The sequence below is a fragment of the Mesocricetus auratus genome, unplaced genomic scaffold (assembly GCF_017639785.1).
Source record: "Mesocricetus auratus isolate SY011 unplaced genomic scaffold, BCM_Maur_2.0 Super-Scaffold_100029, whole genome shotgun sequence".
In the NCBI taxonomy this organism is placed as follows: Eukaryota; Metazoa; Chordata; class Mammalia; order Rodentia; family Cricetidae; genus Mesocricetus; species Mesocricetus auratus.
In genome coordinates this window covers 1,428,426-1,456,034 of record NW_024429210.1, presented here as the reverse complement: position 1 = coordinate 1,456,034, position 27,609 = coordinate 1,428,426, and the positions used below count along the sequence as shown (strand labels likewise).

The following is a 27,609-nucleotide window of genomic DNA, read 5'->3' as shown; positions in this document are numbered from 1 at the left end:
AGAGTGTAAGGACAAATCTCAGGCTTACTTTGCTGCAATGTGAAGCAAGCTTCTCTTCACACGTCCAAAGGCATAATTGACATCAAATTTTGAATTTGACAGGAGTTCAGAAACAGACCTATACCCCAAAAGAAGATAAAAAGACGAACTGACATGTAAATAGTAAAAACATTTTTAGAACATATTGAATCAAGTTAAGAGCTCTTTATCAAGAGTTATTAATCCCAACAGTTCTCTAACTGATGAATGACAACTAATACAGCCCTGTTCAAAATCAACAAGAGAAAAGCATGATGGCATAAATTAGAAAGGCTGTATCCTTACCTGTGCTGATCAGCCATAACCATTGGCATCAATGTGTAAACAGCAGTTTCGTTATCTGAGTAAAAACAAACATAAGAAGAATTAAAGTATCTCCTACTTCTGCAACAATGGCACAAACCATTAGTTTTCTAGCTGCACATAAAAAGTAAAGAGACTGGATAAGGGAAGAATGTAGAACTGAAGATTTCACAACACAGCCCGGTCTCGAACTCACAGAGATCCGCCTGCCTCTGCCTCCCGAGTGCTGGGATTAAAGGCGTGCGCCACCACCGCCCGGCTAGATTTCACAACACAGAATTTCTGTCTCTCTTGCTGCCTGTGCCTTCTACACTGTCAAAGAAAAGCTTAGCTGGTCTACAAGCTAAAGACAAAATTGGAGACCTAGTACTTCCTGTAACTTTAAAAAGTGACATTTTATTACCAAAGACTATTTTTAAAGACATGTTTTATTGTAATTAAGCATAGTTTGGTATTGAAGGTTCAGGCAGGAGGTTTACAGCAGGCAGATTGGGGTTGGCTAAGAGTTCTGAGGGCCAACCAATCATTTCATACACATACCATTCTTCTCATAAAAGTGTGTATGTGCTAAAATAATTTTAAATTCTTAAATGTATACCAGGCATGGTGGATCTACCCATCATCACAGTACTCAAGAGGACTGCTATACAGTGAGCTCCAGGCCAGCCTGGGCTACAGAGTGAAACCTTTTCTCTCAAAGGACAAAAGCCAGAGGAGTGGAAAAGGAGGTTTTAAGAGACAGGAGTAGGTAGGGCAAAAGAACAAATGAGTTATGAAAATAAAAGGAGGAATACTGGGGAAGGACTGACTTAAGCAGGGATAAAGGGCAGGGAGATGGGAGAGAGGGGATGGAAGAGGGAGGCGACCAAAACCAAGTAGTGTAAAGATGAAAAAAATAAAACTGGAACAGAATGGAAAGCAGGCTCGGGGGTAAAGAACAGCAACTGCTCTTCAGAAGAAGCAGAGTTGGGATCCTGGTATCCACGTCAGGCGGCTCACAAGTACCTCTAACTCTAACTCCAAGTGATGTGACCTCCTCTTCTGACCCTCAAGGCCACTCGAACACACTTATGCACACTCTCAAGATACACAAAAATAAAGATCTCCCACACTCATGGATAGATAGGATTAACACAGTAAAAATGGTCATTCTACTAAAAGCAATCTAAATATTCAATGCAATCCCCATTAAAATTCCAAAACAATTCTTTAGAGATCTAAAAAGAATACTCAACTTCATATGGAGGAAAAACAAGATACTTAAAGCAATCCTGTAAGATAAAAGAACTTCTAGAGCTATCACCATCCTTGATTTCAAGCTCTACTACAGAGCCATAGTAATAAAAACCAGATGATATTGGTTGATCAATGGAATTGAATTGAAAACCCATACATAAATCCACACATCTATGGACACATGATTTTCAACAACAACAACAAAAAAAAGCCAGAAGCATACAATGAAAAAAAGAAACCATCATCAACTAAGGGTGCTGATCTAGCTGAGCGTTAGCATGTACAAAAATGCAAATAGATTCATATCTATCACCCTGTGCAAAATTCAAGTTCAAAGTGATCAAAGACCTCAACATAAATCCAGACACACACAGAACCTGGTAGAAGAGAAAGTAGGGAATAGGCTTGAACTCATTGGCACAGGAGACAACTTTCTGAACAGAACACCAATAGCACAGGCACTAAGATCAACTATGTTCAAAGCAGCTTTATTTGGAATAATCAGAAACTGGTAGCCTTGCCTGGTCATAGGAGATGTCTGGTTCAGGCTCCGTATCCCTCAATGCTAGGAGTCTCAACTAGGGTCACTTTTGTAGATTCCTGGGAGTTTACACTGCACAGGTTTCTAGTTTGTCCCCAAGATGCCCCACCAATCCCAGTTGTCTCTCCTAATATTCTCTCCCTCCATTCTCCCTCCACCTGATCCCTCCTGTTCTTATCCTTCCTACCCCGCTCCCGACCTACAGACCAAGGATAGAACCAAACAGAACTGGCAAAAAAAAAAAAAAAAAAAAAAAAAAAAAATCAATGATTCCTAACCATAGCCTTTTATACTCACAGATGGTGCCTAGCCCAACTGTCATCAGAGTGGCTTCATTCAGCAACTGATGGAATTAGATGCAAAGACCAGCAGCCAAACATTAGGCTGAGCTCAAGGAACCTTCCGGAAATGGGGAGGAAGGATTATAGGAGCCAGAGGGGTCAATGACATCACAAGAAAATGAAGAGAATCAACTAACCTGGGCTCACAAACTGCTCACAGAGATTGAACCTACAACCAGGGAGCCTGCATGGGACTGAGCTAGGTCCTCTGCATATATGTGGCAACTGTGTAATTTGTTTGCCTTGTGTGATTCTGAACAGTGGGAGGAAAGGCTGTCCCTGACTCTTTTGCTGGCTTCAGGGACCCTTTTCCTCATACCGCATTGCCCAGTTCAGTCTTAATACGAGGAGAGGTGCCAAATCTTACTAGAATTTAATATACGTTTGGTTGGTATCCATGGGAGGCCTCCCCTTTTCTGAAGAGAAACGGGGGGGGGACCACAGAGAGGAGGGAGGGGAAAGGGACTGGAAGGAGAGAGGGGAAACTGCAGTTGGGATATGAAAAATAACAATAATAATAAAAAATTGAAAAACTGAAAAATAGAATGCCCTAGGCATGATCTACCTGAAAGAGCCAAACTATGATAACTCAAAGATTCATCAAAACTGAAAGACATATAAATTCAAGGAACAAAATGAACAAATTCATTGTAATCAAATGAACATTTGTAATCACAGAGACGATGTAAGAAATATACCATTCTTGCCTAGCAACAAGGGAAAACACTTTATTTTTAGTTGTAGTATTCAAATTTCCAAGCACTCAGACTGCTGACTACAACTTCCCAAAGAACAGGCTAAGAAATGGATAATTAAAGTCTTTTAAATGTTGATTATATAATTAAAATCCTGCTCAACAAACACTAAGGAAGTTGAAGACTGAGTCTTAAATAAAAAGCTGTTCCTCATACAGTCAGTTTAAGAAAAATTAGATGCAAGTTTTGTTTCATGCATCGTACCATGTCCTGTCAAATCATTAAACATATTTAGGGGTAGACACCTGTGATGTTTTCTAAATGAAAATACTGTATGCAATATGTAAAGAAAAAGCTAACATTGTTTACTACGGGGAGTGGAATGGAAGATTTTTTATTTTAATTATCAAAAATTTCTACAAATAGATACTAATTTTAAAACCAGGAAATATTATCAAACATTTATGCAAAATACTGGAAGCAAGTTAGCAATACAAACAGCAATGTCAATAGACAGCACACACAGACTTTTATCAGCTGACATCAGAAAAAAGTGAGAGCAGCCCTGAGTGAAAGAATTCACAGGTGGACATAGAGGACGTTGATGCTGAAGTTTGCTTCCTAAAATCGGGACTATTTTAAATCAATTGCTTCATTCTAGAAAAGCAACAAATACATAAAAACTTCTGGGGAAATGCTGCCAGAAGCTTTCTCTACTCAGAATCAGAGAACAAAATTTTTCAAGAAAATTACCTCCAAATTCGCCAATTCCACATTTCTCCCATCACTCTCCGCAGCTAATTGAAACAAACTTTTAGAGGAAATGGACTAAAACAAACTACGCAAGGAAGGGTAAGCGAATGCCTGAAATCCCAATACTTGCAAGGCTGAGGCAGCAAGGCTCCCAAGTTTGCAGCCAGCCTGGGCTATAAACATCTCCCACGGTCACCAAAACGCCTGACTTCACAAGACAGCAAACAATCTGGCTTCCCCACCCCCAATCTCCTTTATTTGGAGTTTTCCAAAGCCAAAGTCCGGAACAGTTCTTATATTCCTCTGTGTGAATTCACCCAGCCCACTCAGCACGTCTTCATGACTGACTGATGAAGGCAGGCAACGCCTCCCGAAGGAATGCCAACTACACCAACAGCGCGTCAGAAATACCTGTCAGGTGTCTGACAGCCTTGTCTACTGTCAAAACAGAGCGGCGCCCCATAGCCCCATAGCAAAAAAAAAAAAAAAAAAAAAAAGACGAGTCCGTCAGGCTCATCCGCAGCTTAAGAAAGCACTGAGAGTGCCCAGCCGCGCCCGTCCGAGGCGCCACCGCACCCTTTCCCGGCGCGGGGCAGCGCCCGGGCACTTCCGCTCGGACCCAACTCCGGCGAGCAGCCGGGACGCCCGCGCCCGCGCCGCCCGCCAGCCCCCCGAAAGCGGGGTGCGCGTTCTCGGGGCGCCTCACCCTCCGGCAGCTCCACGGTGCGCGCGCGGCGCAGCGAGCGCGTCAGACGGTTGAGCTGCTCCATCGCTCTCTCCATCCTCGGCACGGCCTCCGCCAAGCCCCCGCCGCGCCCGCGGCCTCCGCGCCCCGCGCCCTACATCCCGACCCTGGCCGGGCCCGCGGGACAAGGAGCGAGCTCGCGGCGGCCGGCGCTCGGGACCCGAGGGTGCTACGCCGAATCAGTCCGCCGCACCGACAGCAACCAACCGGACCGCCGAGGTGGGCAGCGGCGTCCGCCTCCGCTCGCTTCCTCGCTCGCGCCTTTCCTGGCGCGGCCCCGCTTCCCTCCTGGGCTCGCAAGGCCTTCTGGGAACTGTAGTTCGGAGCTGGTTGGCCCCACGGAGCTCCGCCTCTATGGCCGCTGAGCCGGGATCTGTAAGACAGGCTACCATCCTGTGTGGAAACACTTTCTGGGCTTTCTCACACCCTCACGTTTTTCCCTGCCAAGTTGTGCAAGAGCTTTCTCCCCCAGTTCCAAAACAGCCCAATAAAGCAGATTAGAGACTTGCAGCTGTTGCTAAATCCATCAATGCCATACTAAAATTGATGCACTTGTTCAGATAAATGAATGCCTTAAATATCATTCTTGCCTGTGTAAAATTTGAAGAGTAATGAGACTCAAATTCGAAATCAAACTATGTGTGTTTTTCCTTCGTTGTTACTTAACACCTTGCTGAGTACATTTCTGAGAAGAGAGAAACGGCTCTATCCTATGCCTTATTGTATAACCCTGACTTAGCACAGGACAGGACGCCAACTCCAAACTTTCAGGAAGATATGATTGGCAAAAGAAAAAAATGTTTATATTCTCAGTTCAAATGGGAACTACGAAGACTGAGTTCATGAGTATACCAAGTCAGAAAAACCATGTCCAAGCTGGGCATGGTAAACCATACAGGTAATCCCAACACTCAGGAAGCAGAGGCAGATGGAGTCTGAGTTTGAGGCTAGCCTGGACTACGTGATGTTTTGAGATGGAGGCGGTATGCGTTTTGAGCCCATCGCATGTAACTCAGGCTAGCCTTGATCTTGATATGCTGCGGAAACTACTACATTCCGGCTTACACCTGTCAAGCACTAGGACCCAGCTGCTCACCGCCAGGCCTGGCAGACACAGCCTTTAATCCCAGCACTCTGGAGGCAGAGGCAGGCAGATGTCTGTGAGTTTGAGGCCGGGCTGGACCAACAGCCTCCAAAACAATACAGAGAAACCCTGTCTCGTAAAACCAAAATAATAATAATAATAAAATAATAAAGTTTTAATAAAATTTAAGCTACAATTGGAAGATGTAGCAGTTAAAAGCACAGGCTGCCCTTGCAGAGAGCTAGATTTGCTTCCCACGTGGCAGCACACAGTCCTCTGTAAACCCAGGTCCAGGGGATCCGATGCTCTATTCTGGCCTCCGCAAACACTGCATGCAAATGGTACAAGGACATACATGCAGGCAAACACATAGGAAAAAAAAAAAGGTTTGGAACCAGAAAGATCGGTCAGCAATTAAGAGCATGGCTCCAAAGTATGGTTCCCAGCGCCCATATCAAAAGCTCGTGTAAGTCCAGCAGAGGGAATGTGACATACTTGAATGCCCAAGTATGATAGTCAAAAATAAGACATTTTTTAAAAAATAGTTTGAGGGGCTAAAGAGATGGTTTAGCAATTAAGAACATCGATACCAGCTGGGCATTGGTGGTGCACACCTTTAATCCCAGCACTCCCACTCAGGAAGCAGAGGCAGGTGGATCTCTGATGGGAGATGCCAGTCTGTGCATCTGTCTCTTATTGGTTGTTGAATAAAGCACTGTTGGCCAATAGGGAAGCAAGATAGGTGGGCCTAGGCATCAAGGAGGATTCTAGGAAAGAGAAAGGTCCGGACCCTTTCTCCAGTAAGAAAAATACTTAGATTTACAATTATGGGGTAAATACTTAAGTCAGAGATAGCCAGTAAGAAACCAAGCAAACGGCCAACAGCTTCATAATTAATATAGCCTCCTGTGTGTTTATTTGGGACTGATGCGGCTCTGGAACCAGGCTGGCGGGAAGCCTGCACTCAACAGATCTCTATGAGTTCAAGGCCAGCCTGGTCTACAGAGCTAGTGCCAGGAGCAGTCCCAAAGCAATACAGAGAAACCCTGTCTAGAAAAACAAAATGAGGGTGGGCAGGCAGGCAGGCATCAGTACTGTTACCAAGGACCCAGGTTTCTTCTCCAATACCCACATAGTGACCCAACCGCCCTATACTAGTTCCAGAGCACCATGTGATCTCTTCTGGCCTCTACAGGTGTTGCATGCACATTGCACACTTACAAGGGGCAGAACACTCACATACAATAAAAGCAATAAATAAAAAATTCAAAAGGGCAAAAATTTGAGCATCTGGAACTTGAGTCAGTCCAGTCTGTGCAGAGTATGAGAACAGCTAACACTGCTGAAGATGAACACTCAAGGGAAGACACCGAGAGGGCCTGGAGGAAGAGAGACACCAAGTAGCTGATTTGCTCAAATTTCTCTCAAAAAGCCCAAGCCTCCCCTGTGATGAACTCATTTGTGCACGAGCCAATCTTGCCTGCTCACCTCGTATATAAACAGAAATTGCTTCTCTGACTTTCCTAAGGTCAAGGGCAGGATGTAAAGATGAAGAAAGTGGCTGGCATGGGTGTTCCACCCTGGGCGGTTCTAAATCAGTTTCAACCACAGCGGCTGTACAGTCATAGGTGCCACAGGCTCGAAGTGGGCCTCCACCATCTTCACTTGACTAGTTGGTTCAGATGAGACAAAAACCAGTCTGGCAAGAAGTTTGAAAAATCCAAAGCTTCAAAGGAAGAACAAAGGCAATAGGCCAACCAGCACACTGTTCTAACTTTGCAACTTGACCAACCCCAAGCAAAAATGCTCTAGCTCTCTTTGCCCTCCTTAAATCATCTAAAATGTTAGTTCCCCGGGGTGGGGTCACAGACCCGCAGTAGGTCATTAGCCTAGCACGCTGGCCTCATCACACACATATGCACGCACACGCACGCGCACGCGCACACACACACACACACACACACACACACTAAAAGGAAAGCAAAGCATGCTCAGTTGTTAAGAGCCATTGCAGCCTGGCGGTGGTGGAACACGCCTTTAATCCCAGCACTTGGGAGGCAGAGGCAGACGGATCTCTGTGAGTTCGAGGCCAGGCTGGACCGACAGCCTCCAAAACAATACAGAGAAACCGTGTCTCGTAAAACCAAAAAATAAATAAATAAATAACCCTTGCGGAAGACCTAGATTCAGTTGGCAGCTCACATGGTGGCTCACAATCACCCATAATTTCAGTTTAAGGGGATCCAGCCCACTTTTCTGTACTCTGTAGGCACCAGACACACGGGCAGTAAATATACATACATGCAAGAAAAATACATGAAATAAAAGTGAATTTTAAATTAATTAATCAGTCAATTAAAGGAAAGGGTGCTTTGGTGACAGGTGTGGTAGCATGGCTCCCACATGAACATGAACTGACTCCAGGCCAGTCTGGGCAAAACAGTGAAAGCGACCCTCAAAAACAAAGGGTAAGTGGAAAGGGTTTCACTGTTATATTAAAGTTGGGCCCTCAGTACTTATCACCAACAATATAAAAATAGTTCTCTGGGCTCCACATAGATCAACTCCAAAGTCCTCTGAGCTTCAAGCCCAGACCTAGAGTGTTTAAACAGGGGTAACCAGCTCCACTCTAAGCAATGTCCCCTGAGTTGGTCATTTTTATTATAGGCCTGAGGCACACAGGTGGAACTTCACAGAAGTATAAATGGATGGTTCCAAATTCTACAATATAGAGCAGTGCTGTGGAACAACCCTTTGTACACTGTGAAGATTTCTCAATCGAATTGCTTTGCTAAAAGTCTGGTTGGCAAATAGCCAGGCAGGCATTACAGGCAGGATAACCAAACTAGGAGAAGGATGAGAGAAGGGCAGAGTCAGGGAGATGCCAGTCAGCCACTGAGGAAGCAGGATGGCAGGAAACAAGTCATGATCCACAAGGCAAAGCACAGTTAAGAAATATGGGTTAATTTAAACATAAGAGTTAGGGAGTAACAAGCCTGAGTGAGCTATTCGGTGAGCATTCATAATTTATACTAAGTCTCTGAGTCAGTTATTTGGGAAGTGGCTGCCAGTTATTTGGGAGCAGGCAATCAAATCAGGAAAATTCCACCTACAAAACAGTCTCCCAAATAGTTCTGTTTGTGATGTATGAATAGGATTACAATAGGTTTATTACCTCTGTCCAGTTGAGAATCCAGCATCCATAGAAAAGCTCTATAATCTGCACAGTTCATAGCAGTAAATACTACCTAATACAACTACTGCATACATACTATGTACATATTACATACATGTGGCTGGCTCAATAAATTTTAAATCCATGACTAAATAAAAAATTAAGACATTGAAGAAAGAATTTAAAGAAGACATCAGAAGATGTGAAAATCTCCCATGCTCATGAATCAGTAAGATTAATATTGTGAAAACAGGCATCCTACCAAAATCATGCTACAGATTCAATACAATAACCTTCAAACTTTCAACACAATCTCATAAAAACTGAAAAAAATAATCGTTAACTTCACATATAAACACAAAAACCACAGGATAGCTAAAACAGTCCTTAATCATAAAAGAACTGCTGGCAACATCACCACCCTCAATTTCAGGTTGTATTACAGAGCTATAGTAATAAAAAACAGCATGTTGCCTTTATAAAAAACATACACATTGACCAATGTAATCTAACTGAAGATCCAGACATAAATCCACAAACCTATAGACAAATGATTTTTTATAAAGAAGCCAAACATATACACAAGAAAAAAGACAGCATCTTCAGCAATAGGTTTTAGTCAAATTGATTGGCTGAATGTAAAAGAATGTAAACAGATTCATATTTATCACCAACTCCAAGTGTGTCACGGAGCTCAGCACAAGGCCAGATATTCTGAATCTGATGGAGGAGAAAGTGGTGAATAGTCTTGAACTCATTAGTATAGAAAAAAGCTTTCTGAACAGGAACTGATAACACAGGCACTAAGAAAACAATAAACAGGGCCTGACATGTTGACACACACCTTTAATCCTAACACTCGGGAGGCGAAGACAAATAGAACTCTGTCCATTCCAGGCTAGTTTGGTCTACACTGTGAGTGCCAGGACAGCCACGGTTATGTAGAGAGACCCTGTCTTAAAAAACAAACAAGCAAAGAACAAGCAATTAACAAATAGAACCTCATGAAATTGAAAAACTTCTATATGACAAATGACACCATCATCTGTACAAAATGGAAGGTTATATAATGGGAAAAGATTTTCACCAAGTACACATCCAATAAAAGGTTAATATCCAGTGTGTGTGTGTGTGTGTGTGTGTGTGTGTGTGTGTGTAGAATTTTAAAAATTCTACAAGAATTTAAATAATGTAATTAAAAATGGGTACAGAACTAAACAGAGTTCTCAAAATATGAAACAAAAGCATTTGAGAAACACTTAAATGTTCAACATCCTTAGTTATCAGGGAAATACAAATCAAAATTATTGGGAGATTTCATCTTATACCTGTCAGAATGGCCAAGATGAATAAAATAAATGGCAGCTCATGCTGGTGTGGATGTGGGATTACAAAATACTCACCCATTGTTAGTGGGAGTGAAAATTTGTATACCCACTACTAGTAATCATAGGAATCCGAGGTAGTTCCTCCAGAAGCTAGGAACAGATCTACCTCAAGATCCTCCTGAACCACTCTTGGGCATATACCCAAAGGACTCTATACCCAGCTACAGAGACACTCACTAATACATGTTCATTGCTGCTCTATTCATAGTAGCCAGAAATTGAAACAACATAGATGCCCATTAACACATGAATGGGTAATGAAAACATAGTGCATTAACACCATAAGATATTATTCAAATCTTAACAAATCAAATTATGAAATTCACAAGTAAATGAATGAAGCTAGAAAAAAATAATCCGATTGACATAACCCAGACCCAAAAAGATCATTTCATTGGGTTCTCTTATCTATGGATGTTCTCTCAACCTTTGGTAGGCATGCTATAAGTAGCATAGCCACATAGGTTAGGCATAGAGTAAGGGACTAGTTGGGAGGATCTCCCAGGGAAGGAGAAATAGAATATATGGTTATGGAGAGACATGGTGGGTGGGTATTAGAGCAAGAGGATTAAACAGGGAGGGAGAAACAGGGAAGGACAATTATCACTAAGGACCATTTGAGGGATCATATGGAAACCTATTACATTAGAATCTTCTTATAAAATGCACATATGTGAAAGAAATGTAAATAAAGTCCCCAAACAATAGGGCAGACAATGTCCCGATTGTAGTTACCTACATACAGAACCAGGAATGACATACATCTAGTTAAGTCATTGGCCAAAGAGATCCCACAAAAAAAAAAAAAGCCAAACAACTCAGGCTATTGTCAAGGCTATTAATTGGGCTCCACAAACTGATAATAAGGTCCTATTTGGAAAAGTTGAACTGGTATCTACCTAGAACATTCATCCCTAGTGAATAGTATTTATGGTATAGGAAGGTACTCTTCACACCAACAGAGGAGAAATGTAACTTCCAACCCAGCTACAAACCCTGCAATCTGCAATGTGACTTGCCCTTAAGGTATACTGGTACAATGGTTGCACAAAAGTTGTGGGAGTTAGCAACCATCTGATTGGATTGAATGACCCACTCCATGGGCTTGGACCCATGCCTGACACTGACCAGGTGGCCAAGAACCTGAGACTAGATAGCCCTTAGGCCTAGAGGGAAACCAAATACTACTGTTCTGCTAAAGGAACATAGCGATCAAATAACTCTTAATAATATTCTGCTATACCCATAGATGAGTGTCTCGCTCATCCATCCTTAGAGAAGTTTACTCTTGGAGTACAGAAATTCACAACTGGATGATGTGCAGAGTTATATATATATATATATATATATATATATATATATATATATATATATGAACTCACAAAGACTGTGGCAGCATTACATAGAGCCAGTATAGGTTCAAGCCAAATGGGTTCCCAGTGCTGAGAGAGGAAGTGGGTTGAACCCAGGAACTACCTCCCATTAACAACTGCTTGCCAAGGAAAATTTAGTTTTCTCCAATGGAGTTGCACTGGAGATATTAACCAAGTAATGGGTAGATCCCATGTCAAGCAGTAGATGCCAACACAAAATAAACTCAATGGTATTTTTATAGATTTTTTTGTTTCATAGGATGATGAGCATTTTTTTTGTCTTTTTGGCCTTTTACTTATATGCTAAAGTTTACAATTTTTTATGGCGTGTGTGTGTGTGTGTGTTTCTTGTACTTTGTCTTTAATTTTTTCTTTTTTTAAGCTTATTTTGTTTGAGGTTTTGCTTGCCTGTTTGTTTTCTAAAGAAAGACAGAGAGAAAAAGGGTGCGAGTTTGTGTGGAGACAATCTCGGAGGAGTTGTGTGAAAGGGAAAACCACACCAGAATATATTGTATGGAAAAATCTATTTTATATAGATAATTATATATAAATCACATATATAATTATATATTAATTATTTACATATAATTCAATATAATTTAAGTTGAGTAATCACATGATTAGGTAGAGGAACACCATCATACCAAGCCAGGAGGTGGAGGAAACCTAAATAATCACTAGTTTCTCATGGATTACTAGCTAACAATCAAAGATTTTCCCACTTGTCATATGAACCTAACGCGAGACTATCTGATGGAAAATTTATTTTGTAAGTTTGATTATAAAAAACAAAGCTTTTCACTTACAAAAATCAGTGTTTGGGGAGTTGACAGGTAATCACACCATGGAAATCTCATATCAGTGCATAGCAGCTGAGATTTCATCTTGCTCACTAAGGGAAATCGGGATCAGCCCCAAGGTGGCGGCACCAGACTTTCAACTAAAACTTTTTGACTTACTGTAGAAATTGTTTGTATAACTTTGATTTAAAATGGGAGACAGAGAAGAAAAGAAACAGTTAAAACAAATACAAACCAAGTCCAGCCCAGGGCTGGGAAGGGGGTGGGGTGGACTCTAAAGTCTCACTCCTAACCCAGAGAGCTATTTGCAACTGATGCCTGCTGGAAAGGGGAAATAACTTTTTACTCCAGTGCAGTGTCACTGGTTGTTGACAGACCCACACTCCAGGGCAGGTTCTGTCCTCAGAAGTACTTCGCCAACACAAAATAGACTCCATGTTTTTATGGGGTTTTTTGTTTCATTTGTTTTGTTTGGGTATTTGCATCTTACCAGGGCTTTTTTTGTTTGTTTGTTTGGTTGGTGGGTTGATTTGGTTTTTTTTTTTTTTTTTGTTTTTACGAGACAGGGTTTCTCTGTTTTGGAGGCTGTCGGTCCAGCCTGGCCTCGAACTCACAGAGATCCGCCTGCCTCTGCCTCCCGAGTGCTGGGATTAAAGGCGTGCCACCAACGCCCTGCCCTGATTTGGTTTTCAGTTTTTATTTTTTGAGAGAAAAAGAACATGATGTTGAGTGGGTAGGGAGGTGGGAAGGATCCAGGATGAATTGGGGGAGGGAAAGAATATGACCAAAATATAGTGTATGGAAAAATTAACTTTAAAAATCTAGGTTCTAGCTTACAGCTGTAGATCACACATATGTAAGCTCTGACTTCAGGAATCAAAGGCATAAATAAGATTTTGGGTTGAAGTTAATCTGGGTCACATAACAAATTTCCAGCACAACTACATAGAAATAACTTACCTTAAAACAAAACAAGTCCAGGGACTGGAGAGAGAGCTCACTGGTTCAGAAAACTTAACTGTTCTTGCAGAAAACCCGGGTTCAGTTCCCAGCACTCACATGGTGGCTCACAAGCATACCTAAGTCTAGTCCACGGGATCTGAGACGTTTTTTCTGACCTGTGAGGGAAACTGCATGCACATGCGTGTATAAGTGCATGCAGGCAAAACACTCACGCACCAAAAGAAGTAAAACAAATTGGAAAAAAAACTCTTAAACATTAAAAAGAAACAAAAACATTATATATTTAAAAAGAAATAAAAACAACCCGAAAATCCACATTCATCTGTGGTCTGAGGGATTTTAATATTTCTTTTTTATATTTCTGGTTTCCCTTTCCATACCACCCTAAAAACTATTATATTAGAAGTACTCAAGCTTAAGTTTCTCCTGAAATAAGAAGAAAGTAATCAATTCAACAAAGAACCAAAAGAAATTGTAAAAACAAATTGCAAATTAAGGCAGCATAAATTAACCCACATATATCACAGTACACACGGGGCTAGAAATGAATGCCACGAGCAGAATGCTTAGAGCTGGCAAAGTGCTGTAGCCTCGCATTGGCAGCACTCCAAAGACCAGGAGTTTGGTTGCTTGTCTGCAGAGCAAGTTCAGGCCAGTCTGGGTTAAATAAGACTCTATTTAAAAGAAGTCAAGCAAAAAACAAACAAACAAACAAACAAACAAGAGGTCTTAGATTACATGTGTGGAAGAAAATAATTCAAATGGATGTCAATATTTAAAATAGATACACCCAAGGATACCTATGATCCTGTTTTGGAAACGATAACACCCTGATGAGACCATAGGTAATTTTAAGTCATAAACATAAAGACAAGCTGTGTGGGGTTTTTGGTTTTTTAAGATTATTTTCATTTACTTTATACTTTTTTTGTTTTTATGGTTTGGGGGAGGGGTTGAGACAGTGTTTCTCTGTGAAACAATCCTGGCTGTCCTGAAACGCACTCTGTAGACCAGGCTGGCCTTGAACTCAAAGAGATCCACCTGCCTCTGCCTCCCAAGTGCAGGGATTAAAGACATGTGCTATCACCACCCAGCTACTTTATTACAATCCTTTTAAAATTATTTATTTTACTTTATTGGTCTTTTGCCTGTAGGTTTGTCTGCGTGAGGGAGTTGGATCCTGGAATTACAAACAGTTGTAAACTGCCATGTAGGTGCTGGGCATTGAAACCAGGTCCTCTGAAAGAGCAGTCAGTGTTCTTAACCACAGAGCCTGAAAACACTTTGTTCCCACACATAATATATCCTGATTACGGTTTCCTGTCCCTCTATTCCTCTAGTTCCTCCCCACCTTCCCTCCCATCTAGATCCATGCCCGTTCTGTCTCTCACTAAAAAACAGACTTTTTTTAGTATTTATTTATGTGTTATATGTATATGAGTGCTCTGTCTGAATGCCAAGAACGGGCATCATATCTCACCAGAAATAACTGTGAGGCACCAGATGGTTGTTGGGAATTGAAGTGAGGACTTCTGCGAGAGCACCCTTAACCACTGAGCAGTCTCTCCAGCACACAAATAGACTTCTGAGGGAATATAGTAAAATACAAAAAGATAAAACAAAAACTAACACATTGGAATTGGAAAAAACAAACGAACAGAAGGAAGAGCCCAAGAAAAGGCACAAGAAACAGTGACCCCCCTCATTGCCACACTCAGAAATCCCACAAGAACAGTCAACTTAATGCTATAGCATATATGCAGAGGGCCTGATGCAGACCCATGCAGACCTGTGCACACTGATTCAGTCTCTATGTGAGTTCACATGAACTTTGCTTACATTGATTTAGAGGGATTTGATCTCCTGGTGTCTTCCATCCCTTCTGGCTATTATGCTTTTTCTGCCTCCCCTCCCCTTCTATGGGGTCCCCAAAACTATGAGGGGAGGGATTTGGAGATCCTTCTTAGGTCTGAGTGCTGAAAGATCTCTTACTCTCTGTATAATGTCTGGCTGTGGGTCTCTGTATTTGTTCTCATCTGCTTCCGAGGTAAGCTTCTCTGATGATGGCTGAGCAAGGCACTGATCCATTTGTATAATAGAATATCACTGGGAGTCATTTTATTGCTACATTTTCTGTTTTGTTTTTAGATGAGTATAATTTGGTTTTATCCTAGGACCCTGGGCCATCTAGTCTCAGGTTCTTGGTCACCCAAGCAACGTCAAGTATGCCATCTCGTGAAGTGAGCCTTAAGTCAAATCACATACATGAGGTTACTGCAAATGTTACAGCTCTTGGGGGAAAGGTAGCCAGGCCCTGCAAAGGGACAGCTCTGGAGGCTGGATCTGCAATAGGACAGCTTGGAAGGGAAAGGTAACCTGATTCATTGGGAAGTCAGGTGACAGCTGGAGCTCTGAAGGGACTGCTCCGAAGAAAGGGTATTCTGACTTGTCATGAAAAGGTGTTAGATTTTGCCAAATACTTCTCAACGCCAAATGAGATGAGTAGCTTATATTTTCTTTCAGTTTGTTTATATGGTGTATTGCATTTATTGATTCTCATATATTGAACCATTCCTGCATGTCTGGGATGAAGCCTACTTTAGCATGTTGGGTGATTTTTTTTTCATGTGTTCTTGGATTGGGATTGCAAGCATGTTATTGAGTGTATTTGCATTTATAATCATAAGGGAAATTGGTCTCTAATTCTCTTTCTTTACAGGGTCTTTATGTGATCTGCGTGTCAGGGTATGTGGGACTTCATAAAATGATCTGGGGCAATGTTCCATCTGTTTCTATGTTGTGCAGTAATTTGAGGAGCCTTAGCATTAAATCTTCTTTGAAAGTCTTTAGAATTTTGCTCTAAAACTGTCTAGCACTGTGGGGGTTTTTTGTTGTTGTTCTAGGGTTTTTTGTTTTGGTTTGGTTGAGGAACTTTTAATGATTGCTTCTATTTCACTAGGGGTTATAGGTCTATTTAAATTGTTTATCTGCTTTAGATTTAACTTTGGCAAGTAGTAACTATTGAGAAACATATCCATTTCTTTTAGATTTTCCAATTCGGTGGAGTATGGGTTTTAACAGTATGTACTTATGAGTCTCTGGATTTTCCTTGTGCCTGTTGTTATAACTTCCTTTTGTTTCTGATTTTATTAATTTGGATATTCTGTCTGTATTCTAGTTAGTTTGGATAAAGGTTTGCCTATCTTGTTGATTTTCTCAAGGAATCAACTCTTTGTTTCATTGATTCTTTGTATTATTTTCATTTGTCTGTTTCTATTTTACTGCTTTTTAGCCCTGAATTTGATTGTTTCTTGCTGTCTATTCCTTTTGAATGTGAGTTCTTCTTTTTGTTCTGAACGTGATAGAGGAGAAAATGGGGGAACACCCTTGAATGCATTGGCACAGGAAACAACTCTCTGAGCATAGCACAAATAGCACAGCCACTAAGATCAACAATTAATAAGTAGGAACTCATGAAGCTGAAAAGCTTCTTTAAGCAAAGGGCACCATCAATAAGATAAAGCAGAAGGCCACAGAATAAACATCTAATATCAAAAATATATAAAGAACTCAAGAAACTAGACATCAAAAACCCAAATAATCCAATTTAAAAATGGGGTACATTGTTAAACTGAGAATTTGCAATAGAAGAATCTCAAATGGCTGAGAAACACTTTAAAATGTTTAACATCATTAGCCATCATAAAAATGCAAATCAAAACCATTTTGAGATTCTGTCTTACACCTGTCAGAATGGTTAAGATGCTGAGGATGTAGAGCAAAGGGAACACACCTCTATTGCTGGTGGGAATGTAAACTGAAAAATCAATATGTCAGTTCTTCAGAAAATTGGGAATTGATCTACCTCAAGTCCCAGCTATACCACTCTTGGTCATAAACCCAAACTGTACTCCATCCTATCACAAAACCACTTACTCAACCATATTGGTGTTCTAGTTATAATAGCCAGAAAATGGAAACAACCTACATGTCCCTCAATAGAAGAATAGATAAAGAAAATGTGATACATTTACACAATGAAGCATTACTCAGCTGTTTAAAAATGACATCATGAAATTGCAGGCAAATGAATGGAACCAGAAAAAATTATCCTGGGCAAAGTAACCCAGACCCAAAAGGACAAATGTGGTATATACTCACTTATAAGTGGATATTAGCTATTGAGTAAATGTTAATTGAGTTACAATCCATAAACCAATAGAGGTTAGGTAAAGAAGAGGTTTGGGGGGGGACCCATGGATCTCCTAGGAAGGGAAGTAGAATTAATTTTGCAGGTGGACTGAGGGTGGGTGGGAATGGGAGAAGGAAAGATCAGATCAGGGCATGGGACAGGGATGGAAGGAGAAATGGCTGGAATTAGGGGGTATTTTGGAGGCAGTCAGAAAACTTAAAGTATAGGAAATTCCCCAGAATTTGTGAGAGTGGCACTGGTAAGGACTGCTAATAATGGAAGATATGGAGTCTGGATTGACCATCTTTTATAGCCAGGCAAGACTTCTAGTGGTGGGAGTAGATTGCACTGGCTTGAGTTCTTGACCAAGGGGAATTACATAAAGATCCATAAAAAATGAAGCTGATGCTAAGACAGAGGGATGCTGTCTGAAAACTTAAAATAAAGCCATGTTGCCAACATCCACCTAGCTCATTGAATGTAGAGAGGTTGAGTGAGTGCTTGCATAGAGCCTTCACTCCTGTGTTCTAGACTCTCTGGTACAGGAAGATGCTCTACAGCCTATAGAAAGAGAAACCTAGACACCAACCCAGCCACAAAATCCGTGACCTGTGTACAATCTATCCCCCCTGCAAGATGTACTGGGCCAATGGTGGCACAGAACTTGTGGGAGTGGCCAACTAATGTCTGGTGTAACTTGAAGTCCACACCATAACTAAGAGAGGCCATGCTGACATTGCCTGGGTATTATTGTGTTTTTACACTTGCTTTTAAGCATCTGGGATTGAAATTCTAGGTGATGATACCTGGTTTTGCTTTTCTTCAGTGGATGTTTTGTTCCTTGGTACTGTTGCCCTCTCTGGTTCTTAGGAGAGTGTGTTGGCTGCATGATGTCTGGTAGGAGATTCTTCTGGGACCCCAATAGGTAAAGCCTCTAGGGGTTCCAGGATAAATGTGTTTCTGGAAATTGGGGGCTGACACTTAAGAAAGGGGATGGGCTGGGAGAGGGGCTCTGAAGGGGCATATAGGAGGGAGGAAAGCAGGGTGTTCCACTGGGATCTGCTTAGTCCTCTGGAAATGGGGGAGGAGGGAGCAGAGAGTGAAGAGAGGCTGCAGTAGGAGCTCTGCTACAGAGCTGGTGATGAAACTGGGGGATTGGATTTGGAGTAGAGGAGGAGAGGGAGTGCAGGGGAGGGGAGAGGAGAGAAGAGGATTTACAGTTAACCTTTCTGCTTCCCTCAGCTTTCCATTCTTATCGATGAAATTAAACCAGTAGGCTACTGAGACATAGGCTTAAATAACTGCTCTAAAACTGGTTCTTCATAGCAATACATCACAGAAAAAAAGACAAAGCATGAAGCATGTCCTCTATAGTTTTCTTTCTTTCTTTTTGGTTTTTCGAGACAGGGTTTCTCTATACTGTTTTTTTGGAGGCTGTCCTGGAACTTTCTCTGTAGACTAGGCTGGCCTCGAACTCACAGAGATCTGCCTGCCTCTGCCTCCCGAGTGCTGGGATTAAAGGCGTGCACCACCAAAGCCCAACTTCCTCCATAGTTTTCTATAACTCAGTGAGGTTTGACTACAGTTCCAATTTTCCTGAATCAGGATCTGTACTTTGTATAAAACAAAATTTAATTTAATTTCTATGTATGAAAACATGAACACAAAACTGCTATGAGCTGTTTCTAAGAGACTTCCACTGCCCACAATTTTCAAGAAGAAATGAGAAAAATAATGCCTGAGAAATATTAACCAAGAAAGTTTAGTATGGTAGCAATAAGCCCAGGTTCTTCAGACAGCAATCAATAAAATGGGTGTATACATCTGCATTTCTTAGGAGATTTATTATAAGGAATCTGAATCCAAAGTCTATGGTACAAACCAGCTGACTTGAAACTTAAGAAATGAGATAGTGCAGGTCCAGTCCAAAAGCTGGAGTCCCAGGCCAACTGCTGCTGCAGACAGCCCTACACTGGAGAACGCCTCGCTCTGATCTTCTAGTTCTACCCAGGCCTTTGATGGCTGGACACATTCTGCATTGTGGAGTCAATTACTTTGTTCCGAATTCACGAACTTAGCTGATAACTTTGGGTCAGCAAGAAGGAAAACCACTTACCACCAATCCTAAAGTCTGAATTTGACTGCAAAACCCATGTGATGGCAGAGGAGTTCTGACTCCAATAAGTTGTCCTTTGACTTGTATACATATGCTGTGGCATGAGTGCACACACACATACACTCTCTCTCTCTCTCTCTCTCTCTCTCTCTCTCTCTCTCTCTCACACACACACACACACACTAAACATAAAAAACAAAGCTTAAATGTTAACCTCTTGCAAAAATACCACTTCAGCTGACACATGAAAATGACCACCATAAACAACATCAGTATGTCCCAGCACTTGGGAGGCAGAGGCAGGTGGATCTCTGTAAGTTCGAGGCCAGGCTGTTCTGACAGCCTCCAAAACAATACAGAGAAACCCTGTCTCATAAAAAACCAAAAACAAACAAAACAAAAAAAACAAAACAAAACAACAACATCAGTATGAGCAAAGTCATCGGAGAATCACTGAGGTGTAGGGCCCCAAATATGATATTTCGATACAGGCCTCAACTCAATTGCAGGAGCTCAAATCTCCTATTGTCTTTTAGATGTCAGCTGGTTACCTCCAGATGGCCTGGCCACAGTGGAGAATGGGTTCTAGTTTGTATAACAATAGACCTAGGCCCCACACCCATCATGAGGGATAGTGGGATGTACCTGGGGACTAGTGGGAATTGTCTGAAGAATGGTGAGATGTGCCATTACGGGAAGTCTGAGGGCTTGTGTACATGAATTCTAGGACCATCTCTAGGGTTAAAGGAAGTGTTTCCTAGTCAGCTCTATATACATGATAACAGATGACTGAGAGCCCTCCTGAGATGACAAGAAGTCTCTATCTCGTCCTTAATGCCATTGGGTAGCTAGGGCTTCCCTGATCCACACTCCCCTACTCAGGGTCGGACCCAGGGCCGTTCGGCTGGTTCTGAACACAGCCCTAAATACATCAGTCCAGAATAGATGGCTCTTGCACCCTAGGACTGATACTGGCTGGACCCTGGCACTGGGGAGTTGATGATATGAACCTGTAACTAACAGCATAGAATAAAGATAAAATGTCACTAGACAAATTACCGAAGAAAGGTCATTACCACCAGGATGGAGTTTTAATATCCTTCTCTCTGATATCTTCTTTTATCTTATATTTGTAAAAATACCAAGAATAATGATTCTTTGCTGAACAGATTCAGTGGGAAAGCAACTGTGGAAAACTGCAACCAAAGCCAGAATAGGGTAGGAGAGAGCCAAAGGAAGAGAATGCATAAAGTCAACTGTCAAAGAAAAACAGGGCAGTCTATGAACTGGAAACACTACAAGAAAGGCAGGGCACACTGCAACCAGAAGAAACCGTGAGCCAAGAGACACAGCCACAGGTCTCACTCAACTGCAGGGTCAGGCTGTTCTTGAGCAGCAGAGTTCAGGATCCTTTGTTTGCACTATCAGAGTGCTGCTTCTAATCTCAAAGACATTATGATAACATGAGATATTTGGAATCCCATCTATTAAGTAGATATTGTGGCACGTCTGTGCTGTATATCTTGTGCAGCTGTAACAAGCTCCCTCTCTAATCTGACTTAAGTCAGATTAAAGAACTAAACCAAGTAGAGGGGTATAGTTGAGATGCACAATGCATGCTTAGTATGTACAAGGTTCTGAGCTAAATCACCAGCAGTAATAACAATAATAGCAGTAATAAAAATAATAACAGTTACAATAATAGTTCCGAAACAAGTAGAGAAAGGAAGGCTAGTTAGTGGATTACTAAATGGTCCATAGAAAAAATAATCATCTCTTTTGCTTTGTCTTGTTTTATTTGTTTTTTGAGTTCTCTGTGCAGTTCTGTCAGTCCTGGAATGTACTGCTGGCCTCCAACACAGAAATGTCTGCATCTGCCTCCTGAGTGCTGGGATTTTAAAGGCATGTGCCCCCATGCTAGGGGAAATAGTTATCTTAAAGGCAGCCATGATGTCACTGTAGTCCCAGGCACTCAAAAAGTTAAAACGAGAGAATTTCCTGAGCCAAGGGTTTGAGACCAGCTAGACAGTGTAGAAAGATCTTGTCTGTGTCTCTCTACAGGTATGTGGGTATGTAAGTACGTAGAAAGGTGGATGAAAGGATGGAGGTGATAACTTGCTTGATCAAACCATATTAGTCAACCTGCTAAAAGATATCAGTGGAAGGTTCTCCTGAAGGGAATGTTAAATAGCCTCACCCTGTGCTGATATTTTGTGCAGCAGACATTGGAAATAATACATAAGCAGTTTTCTCAATCTATAATTTACCATTATATTGAGGATTATTTTATTACCTGATTCAAATGTAGATAATTTGAAAGAATGTTTGATGAAGTAAAGAAAATTTTACCGTGTTGGGGATTACAAATTGCTCTTGAAAAAATACAAAGAGGAGATTCTATTAATTATTTAGGCTATAAAATAGGTTTACAAAAAGTGCAAATTAGGAGAGATTGACTGCAGACTCTTTTTTTTTTTTTGACTGCAGACTCTTAATGACTTTCAGAGATTTCTAGGAGACATTTCCCCCTCTACAACACATTATTGGGATAAAACCTGATCAACTGATTCATCTAAACAAAACCTTAGATAGACACAAGGACTTAAATAGTCCCAGGGAATTAACAGCTGAGGCTGAGAAAGAATTGTCATTGGTGGAAAACAAATTGTAGATTGTACATGTGGGTCATGTGGATCCAAAGCTTAAGTGCATTCCAGTTGTGTCACCCTCTAAGCATTCCCCTCTGGTAATTTTAATGCAGAGGGAAAATCTGCATTAGGATGCCTCTTTTCACCACATAAACCAAGTAAGAAATTAAAAACTCATGTGGAAAAGATCTATGAGTTGATTCTAAAAAGAAAATCAAGACTTCATCAATTAGCAGGATTAGATCCAGCAGAAATTGTAGTACTTTTTACTAAGGATGAAATTGAAAAACTATGGGTAGAAAGTGAACCCTGGCAAACAGCTTGTAATAATTTTTGGGAGAGATCAGCAACAATTGTCCCAAAAGCAAGAGAATTAAACTTATAAAGAGAACTAATTGGATCCTTCCTCACATTGTAAGGGAAACACCAATGTCTGGAACCCCTACATTCTCTACTGATACAAATAAATCAGGAAAGGCAGGTCACATATCAGAAAATTTAAGTAAGGTGGATTTAAGTCCTTATAATTCTGTCCAAAAGTCAGAATTATATACTGTTCTCATGGTGTTAATGGATCATAAAGAAGCTCTCAACATAGTTACTGATTCACAATATGCAGAGTTGTTTTACATATTGAAACCCTGGATTTATACCAGATAATACAGAATTGACTTTGTTATTTATTTAGTTACAAGACATAATCAGGAACAAAAATCATTCCATATATATAACACACATCTGGTCCCATATGGATCTGCCAGGACCTTTAGCACAAGGTAAGGATGAGATAGATCAACTGTTGATAGGAAATGTGCTAAAGGCATGGGAATTCATATAAAATAGCAAAGGTTTGAAAAAAGACTTTTCTATCACTTATCAACAAGCCAAGGAAATTATAAGGAACTGTTCTACTTTTCCTTTATACAAACAAACTTTATTGCCTACAAGAAGTAACCCAAAGGGTACTCAAAGGAATGAAATCTGGCTGGTGGATATGTTCCATTTTGTAGAATTTGGAAAATTAAAATATGTACACCACACCATTGACACCTATTCAGATATTCAATGGACAACTGCTTTGACTTCAGAGAAAGCTGATTCGGTATTTACATATTCACTACAAGTTAGGGCCATTATGGGTATACCTGCACAAATAAAGACAGACAATGCTCCACCACATATTTCTAAGAAATGAAACAGTTTTTTTGCTTATTGTAATTTAAAGCATATTACAGGTATACCACACTATCCTACAGGGCAGGCAGTTATAGAAAGATCAAATAGAACTCTAAAGGATATGCTAAGTAAACAGAAAGAAATAACAAAGAATGCTAAAAACAGATTGCATATTCCTTTATTAACTTTGGATTCTATGAATGCAAATGAGAAAGGAACAACAGCTGCACAGAGACATCAGATAATAGCAAAACCTACGTAAACCAACCAGTGTACTTCAAATATGTGTTGACCTTCAAATGGAAACTGGGACATGTGTTATATTGGAAAAGAGGTTTTGCTTTTGTTTCTATGGGTGAAGAAAAAATATGGGTGCCATCAAAATTGATAAAGATTCAATTTAATTAGAAGAGATGGTAGTTCATCAGGCACCATGATTGTATATCTAAACTAACCTATAAAAGTAACACACACTTTTCATTTGATCAGATATAACTTACCAGGAAGAGATTACCCAAAATTTAGGTTTGGTGAAGGGTTTTATTTTTTGTCTTTTCAGGAGAATAAAAAGTATGCAGCTAAGGACTCTAAACACCACTGGACAAATGAGACACCAGAGGAAAAAGGACAAATCATCCAGAAAAATTGTCCCAGGAAAAAGAATAAATTGGCCTATCGGTATATAACATTTACAACAGGGTAAAATTTCATAAACCTTTCCCATTTGTTTGTTTCTTATTTCTGCATAGAAGTATAATACAAATGGTCTCTTGTAGTGTCAGTCCAATTAAAGATTAAAATCCGGCTTCGGAGTTGGAATGTGGCTCTCTCCTCCTCTAAACACAAGTATGCTTGTTAAAGAAAAACAAATCTCTGTCTCAAGTCAGAAGAGCCATCTGATATGGAACAGAAGGAAAATAAATATTTAGGACTATAGTGTTGCTACTAATCTCATGATTTTTGACATGATATTAATGGTCATATAGAGTACTAACAAATTCTAGAAAAAATTTTTGTCTACCTTCATGTACATGATTTCTGGTTTGAGTCTCTTACCAGTTTTCTACAGCAAACCATGACCAGGCCTAACATCAACCTCTGAAGTCTCCAAAAGGAGGATGGGAACCCACAACAACCATTTCACCATAACTGTCACAACACCATTATACAGAACAATAACAAAACAAGATCAGATTTGGAATACAAACTGGTCATAACACATTTGAGGTGACTTGCTGAGATGATCCAGCCTCACAGACACTACTCAGAACAATTTTGAGGTGACAAGCTGAAGTGATCCAGTCTCACAGACTACTTTAGTCAGCATTTGAAACAAAACCTGTACTCTCCTATTATGCAGATAATGGTCAAAAAATGATACAGCTTGGTAATTAACAAAAATTTTCTATTAAGGATTCACTACAGATGTGGTTGCTCCCAGATATCAGGAAGTAAGTTTAAGAACATAACTTCACATTCACAAGAGGGTAGGATTTGACCACTCATGGAGTTAGAGGTATTTGTCATTGTTTAGGAGGATCAGTTACAAAATGTTATTGCTTATAATCAGGAAATTGAACAAAGTGTATTATGTTCAAGCTTTGGGGTATTTTCTCTCTCTTCTTTTATTTAAATTAGAAACAATATTGTTTTACATGTCAATATCAGTTCCCTCATCCTCCAATCCTCCCCTGCTCCTCAACAACCCCCTATTCTATCCTCTTTCTGTTACCCAGTGACAATGAGGACTTTGACTGAGGATATCCAAAGACTGTCACATCATTTGGAGCAGGGCTTAAGGCCTCCCCCAATTGTTTAGGCTGACAGAGTATTCCTCTATGTGGAATGGATTGCCAAAGTCTATTTGTATACTAGGAATAAATACTGACCTACTACCAGAGGCCCCATAGATTGTCCAGACCTCCTAAATAACACATTGAGGGAGTCCGGGTTTGTCCTATGCTGGTTTCCCAGACATCGCTCTTGTTCAGGTCAGCTTATTCTGTGGGTTTCTCCAACCTGGTCTTGGCCCCTTTGCTCATCACTCCTCCCTCTCTGCAATTGGATTCCAGGAGTTCAGCTCAGTGTTACGCTGCGGATGTCTGCTTCTGCTTCCATCAGCTACTGGATGAAGGCTATAGGATGGCATATAAGGTAGACAACAAACTCATTATCTGTAAGGGCATTTAAGGTTGCCTCACCACTGTTGCTTAGATTGATAACTGGGGTCATCCTTGTATATCTCTGGACATTTCCCTAGTGCCAGCTTTCTCTTTAAACCTATAGTGGCTCCATCTATTATGGTATCTCTTTTTCTTGCTCTACTTTACTCTTCCCCCGACTCAATCTTCCTGCTCTCTCATGTCCTCCTCTCTCCTCCTCTTCTATCCTCTTCTTTCTCCTAGCCCCGTGCTTCCAATTTGCTGGGAAGATTTTTTTCCCTTTCCCCTTCTCCAGGGGACCAAATATGTCTCTCTTAGGGTCTTCCTTGATTCCTAGCTTCTCTGGTGCTATGAATTGTAAGCTGGTAACCCTTTGTTCTATGTCTAGAATCCATATATGTGTGAGTAATACCATGTTTGACTTTTTGTGACTTGGTTACCTAACTCAGAATGGTTTCTTCTAGTTCCATCAATTTGCCTGCGAATTTCAAGATTTCATTTTTTTCCCACTGAGTAGTATGCCATTGTGTAAATGTATCACATTTTTTATCCATTCTTCAGTTCGGGGGCATCTAGGTTGCTTCCAAGTTCTAGCTATAAGTAATGCTCTATGAACATAGTTGAACAGATGTCCTTGTTGTTTGAATGTGTATCCTTTGGGTATATGCCTAAGAGTGTGCTGGATCTTGAGGTAGACTGATTCACATTTTCCTGTGAAACTGCCATACTGATTTCAAAGTAGCTGTGTAATTTTGGACTCCCACCAGCAGTGGAGGAGTGTTCCCCTTTCTCCACATACTCTCCAGCATAAACTTGCATTGGTGATTTTGATTTTAGCCATTCTGACAGGAGCAAAATGGTATCTCAGAGTTGTTTTGATTTGTATTTCCCTGGTGGTTAAGGATCTTGAGCACATCCTTAAGTGTCTTTCAGCCATTTTAGATTCCTCTATTGAGAATTTTCAATTTAGTTCTTTACTCAGATTTTTTCCATTTTTTCAATTTTATTTAAATTAGAAACAAGCTTGTTTGACATGTCAATCCCAGTTCTCTCACCCTCCCCATGTCTCCCACCCCCTACCAACGCCCCAAACCCCCACTCCACTCCCATCTGCTCCTCGTGGAGGGTGAGGCCCTCCATGGGGAATCTTCAAAGTCTGTTATATTATCCCGGGAAGGGCCTAGGCCCTCCCCATGTGTCCAGGCTGAGACAGCATCCCTCCACGTGGAATGGTTCCCAAAGTTCATTTGTACGCCAGGGCTAAATAATAGTCTACTATCCAAGGCCCAGTAGAGCACCGAGACCTCCTCACTGACACCCACAATCGGGGTCTGGATCAGTCCTATGCTGGCCTCAGTCACCAGTCTGCTGTCCAAGGGTTCCCCCTTATTCTGGTCAGTTGCTTCTGTGGGTTTCACCAGCCAGGTCTTGACTCTTTTGCTCATCACTCCTCCCTCTCTGCAACTAGTTTCCAGGAGTTCAGTTCACTGTTTAGCTGTGGGTGTCTGCCTCTGCTTCCATCAGCCACTGGATGAAGGCTCTAGGATGGCATATAAGGTAGTCATCAATCTCATTATCATAGGAGGGCCTTTAAAGTAGTCTCTCCACTATTGGCTAGTTTACCAGTTGGTGTCAACCTTGTAGAACTCTGAAAATCTCCCTAGTGGCAGATCTCTTCTAAAACATAGTGGCTCCTTGACTTAACCTTCCTGCTCCCCTATGTCCTCCTCTCCTCTCCTCTTCTTCCCCTTTCATTCTCCAAGCTTCCTCTCCCCTCCTCTCACCCCATGTTCCAAATTCCCTCAGGAGATTCTATCCCACTCTCCTTCTCTGGGGTAACATGCGTATCTCTCATTTGTCCTCCCTGTTTCTCAGACTC

General features: G+C 41.0%; 1 protein-coding gene across 2 annotated transcripts in view; it reads right to left on the bottom strand.

The window, feature by feature from the left end:
* The window catches only part of Hace1 (HECT domain and ankyrin repeat containing E3 ubiquitin protein ligase 1), an 85,485-nt gene extending 80,565 nt beyond the window's left edge, over window positions 1-4,920 (bottom strand). Inside the window, exons 1-3 of one of the 2 annotated variants that reach the window (XM_013113604.3) lie at window positions 4,615-4,920; window positions 325-379; window positions 29-118 (exon numbers count right to left, since the gene is read on the bottom strand). In XM_013113604.3, the coding sequence (XP_012969058.1) occupies window positions 29-118; window positions 325-379; window positions 4,615-4,690 (221 nt within the window). In that variant the 5' untranslated portion in view covers window positions 4,691-4,920. The remainder of the gene's footprint in view (window positions 1-28; window positions 119-324; window positions 380-4,614) is intronic. The other variant, XM_005070411.4, reaches the window with a different exon arrangement.
* Window positions 4,921-27,609: the final 22,689 nt, after the last annotated feature.